The 9,112-nt window shown below is 33.4% G+C and overlaps 1 protein-coding gene across 1 annotated transcript; it reads right to left on the minus strand.

The window, feature by feature from the left end:
• Positions 1–603: 603 nt before the first annotated feature.
• LOC134263180 (uncharacterized) lies at positions 604–8,948 on the minus strand. Its single transcript, XM_062745491.1, has 8 exons — positions 8,873–8,948; positions 4,258–4,401; positions 3,937–4,025; positions 3,128–3,210; positions 2,931–2,965; positions 1,141–1,276; positions 843–945; positions 604–694 (listed from the first exon to the last, which is right to left on the minus strand). Exons 1-7 carry the CDS (start codon positions 8,946–8,948, stop codon positions 861–863), a joined length of 648 nt encoding a protein of 215 aa, XP_062601475.1. The 3' UTR covers positions 604–694; positions 843–860.
• Positions 8,949–9,112: the final 164 nt, after the last annotated feature.

The raw sequence follows: 9,112 nt of genomic DNA on the forward strand, positions 1-9,112 counted from the left end.
TATATAATATAACAAATTAATAATCTGTTATAACAAATTATCAATTTGTTATAACAAATTATCAATTTGTTATAACAAATTATCAATATGTTATAACAAATTAATAATTTGTTTAAACAAATTAATAATTTGTTATAACAAATTGATAATTTTGTTATAACAAATTAAAAAAAAATACTGCTGGGGCCCTAATACGCTTCCGTATAGTATACCAATACACTTGAGATAGGACGCAAGAAAAACATATCAAATATTTTCTTTTTTAATATATGCGGTAATAGCGAATTTATGCTAAGCAAGGGAAATTTTGTTTCTGATTATACACTTTTGCCTGCTTTCGTCAATATCATCTTCAGGAGCTGTAAAATATGACAAAATCAATCCAAATAATTTTTTCTGACGATGTGGTGCAGGTGGACTCAAAATCATGCAATGTATTCAAGAAAAATAAAAGGTCACGACCCTAGGACCGTAACGAATTTAGGGCCTCCGACGATATATCAAAAATATTAATGCCAAGTTTAAATAAACACCGTAATAAAGACTGACTGTCAAGACATTTTATTTCTAAAATACTTTTTACATTGACAATTTAATGTCCTGTAAGGATGTACATGCATTAAATGCGTAGCAAATATAGAAAGCAGTCACAACTCCGTTTCTGTCATATTCTTCAAAACTGTAAAATTTCCATCTACAACAAGTAATCCTATCTTGTAATCATATAATTCTGTAAAATATACATGTGGTAAATATACAGAGATGATATCAATAAATATGGCACTCTTTCCAATTTATTGGAGTTTCATTTAAATTTGTTGAAATATAAGCTTATGCCAGACCTCTAGGAAGATCAATCCTCATGTTTCCTCCATCTTTCTTATCCATAAAGTCTTGTTCGTGTTGAAGTCTGTCAGTTTGTCACCTTCCAGCCTAAATGTCCCCCTAAAGAAAATAAAAGTCACAATCAAAGGAAAGATCAATTCATTATATCTCCTTTAATATTTGGATCCTCCAGTTAAAATAAGTACAAGTAAATCTACTGACAAAATGTGGAACTATTACTAAAACACTAGATATATATTTCTACATAACATTAGAAATATTTCTACAAAACATTGGATATATACATCTACGTACTGAGTATGTCCCTCCTTCATGGTCAGTATGGGCTTTTTAAGGGCCACGCTGTCCTGTAGTTCCAGGGCACTAACCCCTGTTAGGGGCCAGCAATTGCCCGTCTCATCACATACCTCCCATTTCGGTGACCCAGAATCTGAGGATAATTATATATAATCTATATATATACTAAAAAAGTGTAGTAAATACTGGGTAATTAATGAGATGTTTCAACTTCCCATTGAGAATAAAAAACCCACTATATTTGTGATTATACATTGAAAACTATTGAAAAGACCAATTGAAATTTTATAAATTGTGCAAAGTCTTGCTACACGTGTATGTACGAGGGTTGTCCCGTTAAATCGTGGACAAGTTGTCTAGTTTGAAAAATAATCATCACTGAGTTCTGAAATTTTCACCACTTTTTAGTAGATAAATTATAAATATACATAGCAAATTTCAAATAGATATATGCATAGGTAAACAAATTGTGATATTTTATGTTATGTACTGTATCGCCCTACGGCGCACGGATGATAACGTCAAAGTGTCTAAAACAGCGTCACGTTTCATCTTTGCTAAACTTAAAGTTGGATAAGCCCCACTTAAATTTAGAAATTTTATTGATTTACATATGTGAGTATCTATAACCAGTTAGGAAACCAAAAAGGCACACTCACGCGATCTTCTGAATATTTATTAGCAAGTTACAGACAGTATTCTCACCATCAATCAACTAAAAGAGAATCTCACATCAACGGTCGACAGTGACAGCATCCTTTGCTATCACAAATGGCAGTCTGTCCATGTTTTGTACTATCTGGGGACTCGACCACGAAGACTTCACTAAGAAAACTTTCATTTCATTTATATACTAAAGATCTGGTGACATTTTTCATATTTTCTTTCTTCTGTATTCATTTAAAGTCTCTTAAGGCATCATATACATCCTAATCTATCTGAACTGCTCTCCGGTGCGCCGTAACGTCATAAAAAGTCGCCATTTTTCGTGTATTGTGTTTATTATACTTTCCCATTTCAAATGCTCGGGAAACTGCCAAAAATTAACCAAATGCCTTGAAATTTTAAAAAGGCGACAGAATTGATTAAGGAATCGAATAAGGATAATTTTCATCCTAACCTTATGTATTGAAAACTTTTATTACGAATTTTAAATTCTTATGTCTTCTCTAATATAACCTTGCTATTTTTACCGTGCGCCGTAGGACCGAACCTTGTGCATATTCAAGCAGAATAAAATCTTTATTTTTGAATATATATTATCAAAAACAATTTGATTCACTTAAATATGATGAATAAACATTTACTGAAAATTTCAGCTTAGTGCGCCCATTACCGTACTTTTCGAGAAAAACGCTTTTTCCACGATTTTATGGGACAACCCTCGTATATTTACTGAAGATTCCTTATTATATGCAGGGAATTAATTTCCGCAAAAATTCACGAGAAGCGTCACTTGCGAAAAAATATTACTCACGTTTATTTATATAGTGCTAAAATCTGTATAAATTCTCCTGATTAAACTTCCATTCGCGAATTATAATTCTCGCGGTTTGACGTTAGACACCCAGTTCGCGATAAAAAGTATTCGCGAAAAATAAGGAATTTACAGAATTTGATCAGAAGTCAATATCTGTTTTTAACTAAGGAATTACATCCCCTCTCCCCCCTTACAATATATACTACCAAATTCTCGGTGTAGGCCCCTATAACTTTTTAAGTCCTTCTTTTAAGTAAAATAAATAATGTTTCATCATTGATATAATGTACAAATGATTAATTGTTACCAATTAGTCCTTCCAAATCAATGAGTGGAGATTCTCTACAAAGGAAAAAAAACGGTTATAAATATCACCGATTACAAGAAATACATTAATAAGGCAATTTTTTTCTATGCCCCCTCAAAAATATATGTCTTGAAAAGTATTATTTTTGAGATAAGGCTTCAAAATAATTAATCAACAGACACATCTCTCAAACTTACGCAACATCAATGTCGAATCTTTCTTGATCTCCGTATCTGTAAACATTCAATTCATGTGCAGCGAAAGGTGAACGCCAGCATACCTGTTTTAAGGAGAAATTTAGAAAAAACTAATGTAATCCATAAAAGATTATATCTAACTAGTCACTATATAAAAGTGTGACAAAAATGTAAATTGCGCCCCCCTCCCCTAATTTTTGATTGACATTTATATTTTACTGAACAATTTACAACACAGTTAAAAAAAAGAGTATTACATTTAATACTACATGTACAAAATAATAAATGAGAAAGAAATCCCCCCCCCTAGTTTTCCATATTACATGTATAGTCCTTGTAAATCAATTTTAATCTGACAAGTTTTAACAAACAATATGATATTACATAAATGTTGTATGTTTGAATAGAGTACAAGTATTTTGTATATGAAAAAAAGTGTGAGCCTCAGGGTAATTTCTGCAATTTATCCACCTATTTACCTAAAATCTTTTTTTTTTTCTTTTCCAAAAAAAAAAATGATAACAGGTCCATCCTGTACTAACACAAAAACAGAATTATAATTTAACATGTTTCAAGAAAAAATTTGAATATCTCTCCATCTGATGAAACCTGCCAAGGAGCATTCTGCAGATGTGCCTGGTTGACAGGGATGCTTACTCCTCCACTGCACCTGATCCAATCTCTGATGTTTTTAGATATCTGTATTTACACTGCTGTTTTAATGGTCATTTGAGCTTGATTACTGTTCATTATCTTTAGAGTTCATTCAGAATGTCTGATTGCATTTCACAGTGGTTAATTTTCAATACCTTGACTAGCCTTCCTCCATCTTTGTTGATGATGACAACCCCTTTTTCATCTGGACCACCATCTTGATCATCATAATTCCAATGTCTGCCTGCAAAAGTGTTTTAAATAATAAAGGTATCACTGCATCAACATTAAACCAATATAATTTGAAAAAATTTTTATTATATTTTTTTTATTACACCCAATCCAAATACATATATAAAGAAAAGAGCATCAAAATTTACCTTGTAATGTAAAATTTGAATTGTGAAATTGTTACATTCAATGGTTAGTTTTAAGTTTCTGTGCCACAAAACATTGAACAATGGCCTCCTGTTTACCTCTCCTTACCGGTGTTCCTACAGGTAAAGCTGCGTACCCTGAGTCTGGCGAGGATTTGTAGAACAGTAGGTTCTCCTGGTCAAAGGTCCAGCGGTAGTATTCCTTTTCTCCAGTGTCCAAAACAACAAGGACATACTGGGACTCTAAAGCAAACAAGCAAAATAGAAGGACTACAGATATTTTACCAACATTTGATTTAGTCTAGCTACCATGATAGAAAATTTGTAAAGAATCATTGTTTAGTTTGTAAGGTATGCCAGGGCATCAATAATAAATATGTACGAGGGTTGTCCCGTAAAATCGTGGACAAGTTGTCTAGTGTAAAAAATAAATATCACTGCGTTTTGAAATTTTCACTATTTTTTTAGTACATATTTTAGTAATATGCACAGCTTTCAGATTAATATATGCATCAATAAACACATTATGAGATTTAATGCCATGTATTGTATCACCTTAAGGCGCATGGATTATAACGCCAAAGTGTCTAAAACAGCGTCACGTTTTATCTTTGCTGAAAATGAAGTTGGATAAGTCCGACTTAAATTTAGGAATTTCATTGATACACATTCTTTAGTCTCCATAAACAGCCGAAGAACCAATTGACACCCTCATGCAATCTTCTGAAGATTTATCAGTTTAAGTTACGGACAATATTCTCACCATCATTCAACTAAAAAAAAAATCTCATATCGGCGGTCTACTGTGGCAGCGTCTTTTGCTATTACATTAGGAGTTTGTCCGTATGTTTTGCACTCCCAAGGGGCTCGTTCAAAAAAGAATTCGCTAACAAAACTCCCATTTCATTTGTATACTTAAGATATGGTGATATCTTTACAATCTTTTTTCTTCTATGGTAATTTCAAGTCTCTAAAGGTGTCATAACAACATCAAATTAAAACGGAACTGCTCTCCGGTGCGCCGTAACGTCATTAAACGTCGCCATTTTTCGCGTGTTGTGTTTACCACTTTCCCATTTCGAATGCTCGAGAAACTGCAAAAAATTAACCAAATGCCTTAAAATATTTACAAAGACTACAAAATTTTATGTTGAATTGAATTAGGGTAATTTTTATCCAAATCTTATGCATTAAAAACTTTTATTTTGAATTCAAACTTGTGTTTTCTTTAATAAAACCTTGGTTTATGTCCGTGCGCCGTAGGACAATACCCCGTGCACATTCAAGGATAATAATATTTTTATTTTTGCCTATATCTTATAAAAAAAAGTATCATGCACTTAAATATGATAAATAAACATTAACTGAAATTTTCAGCTTAGTGCGCCCATTACTTTTCGAGAAAACGCTTTGTCCACGATTTTATGGGACAACCCTCGTACACTTAATTTGAAACATAGGATAAACACATGCTGAAATTTATGCTGACACAAGATAGAGAAAATTTTAAATCTATTTAAGATTGAAAAAGAAGACCTAAGTCAAAATTAAGAGCGTACGAAATATTAACTTGTTGTGAACTTGACAATCATTGAATCAATTAACATGTTTTTTTATTTGTATTTGTTCTTATCAACGTCATTTTCTTTTTCTACAAATAAATTTTATATTTGGCCAAACTTAAGCATATTACCGGTTAGTATACATGTATATGTAACCCCAATATCTCTGAGCCTTATAGATATAATCCCCCAATACTATGTGATAAGTAAAAGACGTGATCACCCGTGGGTATAAGACGGATGGATTGATCTATAATCTTTCCCTTTATTATCTTTCTTTTTGAAACTCTATTACCCGACATGCCCCCGTGTCCCCAGTTCCTATGCAGAGCTGTTTGTCGGTGATGACACCGTCCCAGCTGGAATTACACGTCATAGCAGAGGTTATGGGAATGCGTAGATGTCGTAGTACAACATTATCACCAGTTCAATCAATTTCTATAAGTTGTATGTGAGGATTAATTTATGCGCGTAAGCACATTTAAGGGTAGTTGTTTGGTCATAGTATATAAGAAGTTGGTCAAGCGTAAAGCGGTCATCGACGAGCAATAATCAACCAGATTTCGAACACGCTTTACCTGGAATGAATGAGTCAAATTCTAGTCACGAGGAGCGGGTTATACATGCATGCTGCGCCTCAAATTGGCCAAAGTGGACGACCTTGCTTGACAGAAAATTCGCAAGATGAATTCACTACTCAAGATGCACTGGATATTTTTACAGACAAATTCGATAGGGCGCTTAGACGGCAAAAGCAAGAAATCGTCAGCGAGTTGAATTTAGCTCAGAAGTCAACAGAAAAAAAGGTACCTGACTTTAGATATCAAGGCAATAAAATTCAGTTTGAATTCAATCCAGAAAGGGACATTGACATTAAAAAAGTATTAAACCTGTTAGAAAATAACAGATTAGAAGCGCCTAAAGAAATTTTGAATTTTACTATATCTCATTTGAATAAAAGGAACAAAACTGTTCGCATAGCGGATAAATATGGTTGGGACGTTGTACGAGTATGATGATGATCCTCTTACTGACGACGCTGACGATGCTACTAAGCTTCGACAAGCTATTTTCAGAGCAAAGAAAAGAAGCAACAAGAAGAAGCCTTACGACAGAACAACACGTGCTTATCCTGGATGAATCAAATTGCAGACGCGTACAGTAAGATTTTTGATTTTGATGATTGGTCAGTGGGTGATCACATTTTCCAGTTTTTAAGTAAAAAATGGGGGCCATTTGATTATGATTTATTTGCAGACTGTAAAAATAAGAAAGTAGAAAAAATTTATTCCAGATTTTGGAATCCTGGAACATCAGATGTAGATGCTTTTGGGTTTGATTGGTCTATAGGTAATAATTGGATAGTACCTCCTGTTAATCTGATTATAAAAGTGATTAAACAATTGATTTTGTGCAAAGCAAGAGGTACTCTTCTTAATCCTAAATGGCAGTCTTCACCTTTTTGGCATTATTAGTTAAGCCGTTTTCTGGAAATTTTCAAAATTTTGTTAAAAATGGCTTGAATATCACAAGCCTCGAAACTTTTTTAGGACAGGATTTCATGCAGAGAGTGTGTTTGCTGAACCACAGTTTCAAAGTAATGTTATTGTGCTTTATATAGACTGTTCTGATTGTTGAATTTTGTGTTTATGCTATGTTATAACAGACAATGATAATGAATGTATGTTAGCCTTTATGGGGCTTTTGTAATGAAAAAAAAGCCCGGATGGGACAATTGTAATGAAGCCCGGATGGGGCAATTATGATGAAGCCCGGATGGGGCAATTGTGATGAAGCCTCGATTGGGCAATTGTGATGAAGCCTCGATGGGGCAATTGTGAATAAATTTTATATTATGTTGCATACAATTGTTAATGAAGCATTATGATTAAGATTACAGATGTGCTTATTAGATTTTATCAAGAACGGGCTCAAATGTTGATCAAGAGACATAAATGTATATATATTTAATATGAAGTAATTTTATTTTTTTTTTAACTTCAGCTCACATTTAGTTCCTCGCATTGAAAGACATTAAAAAGATTCAAGATCCTAGACTCAAGGACACGGTACTCAAAATGAATGATATAGTAAGGCACAGTAAAAGTGATAACACGTATAAAAAATACAGAAGCTATTTTTACAGTTTAAGTCCTGGTGCGCAAAATTTAAATTTCTTGCATTACCTGCTACACCATCTTCTGTTGCAGTTTATTTGTCTTATCTTATACAAAAACAGTCTTCGGCTGCATTCATTAATGCGGCATATTATAGTATTCAATGGGCACATCATATTAATCTTTGTAATAATCCATGTGCAGACAACCTTGAAAATTTGATTTTAGAAGGAGGGAAGAGATTGTTATCGAAACCTGTAGTTAAGAAGGTACGTATTACACCTGAGATTTTAGATAAAATAATGGATAAATTTCCGCAGTTACAAAATTTATATCATTGAGATTGGTATGTATGTTGTTATTAGGTTATGCAGGTTTCTTAAGATATGATGAACTTGTGCATATTCGAATGTGTGACATTAAGTTTCATGAATCAGGTTCACATGTTGAATTCAGAGTTAAAAAAAGCAAAACGGATATTTTCATGCCAGGTAATATTGTTGTTATAGCGAAAACAGGTAATAAACTTTGTCCTGTTTCATATTTTGAAAAATACATATCATTTGCTGGTCTTGCTTTTCAGTCTAATGTTTTTATTTTTAGAGAGGTTGCATTTTTCAAAAAGGACAATGTTTATAAGTTATGTAAATCAAATAAACCTTTAACATATACTAGAGCTAGAGAGCTTCTTCTAGATGCTCTTAAAAGTGTGTGTGTAGATTTTAAAGATTGTGGTGTAGTTGAGATGCTAAACGTTAAAGGAAAACATATCGAAGACGTCTTGATAATTACAGGGTCTAATGACATTATCTTTATGTGAAATGTACGCATAATTATACTTTTAAAAGTAAATTTATGGTTTTGTTTCATTTACTGTCCTTTTATTGAAAATCAAAACGAAAAGCCAAGATGTAATTTAAATAAAAAAAGCAATGTAACTCACAACAATTAATTCTTACTATAAGCACTTTTTGGTTATCAATCTATATAAATTGTACTAGTAATCAAGTTGCACTCCGAACACTCCTGGCTTACCCGTAGAGACAGTGAGCGGCGGTAACAACCCATTGGTCGGACACCAGAGTCCCTCCACAGAAATGACCGCGGTCATTCTGAAAACTGACCTGCCAGGGCCACTCACCATCCAAAGCTGGTTCACCGCCCACCACTCTAAGGCGCGGATCTACATGGCGTGTCTGAACCCGTGTTATTAGTCCGCACTTGTCTGTGCCTTGAAACAAATAGACAGATAACTAGAGCTGAACTCGTTGCAAA

This window comes from Saccostrea cucullata, unplaced genomic scaffold (assembly GCF_032062105.1).
Source record: "Saccostrea cucullata isolate Sc308-1 unplaced genomic scaffold, CSIRO_AGI_Scuc_v1 ctg11247, whole genome shotgun sequence".
NCBI classification, from domain to species: Eukaryota; Metazoa; Mollusca; class Bivalvia; order Ostreida; family Ostreidae; genus Saccostrea; species Saccostrea cuccullata.

Excerpts from the sequence above, each read along its gene's own strand:
- LOC134263180 (XM_062745491.1), bottom strand. The coding sequence starts at position 8,948 with ATGACCGCGGTCATTTCTGTGGAGGGACTCTGGTGTCCGACCAATGGG. Across the intron at positions 1,277-2,930 it reads TGATTTGGAAGGACTAATTG|ATTCTGGGTCACCGAAATGG; the intron begins GTAACAATTAAT and ends AATTATCCTCAG. Across the intron at positions 946-1,140 it reads ATGAAGGAGGGACATACTCA|GGGGACATTTAGGCTGGAAG; the intron begins GTACGTAGATGT and ends TATTTTCTTTAG.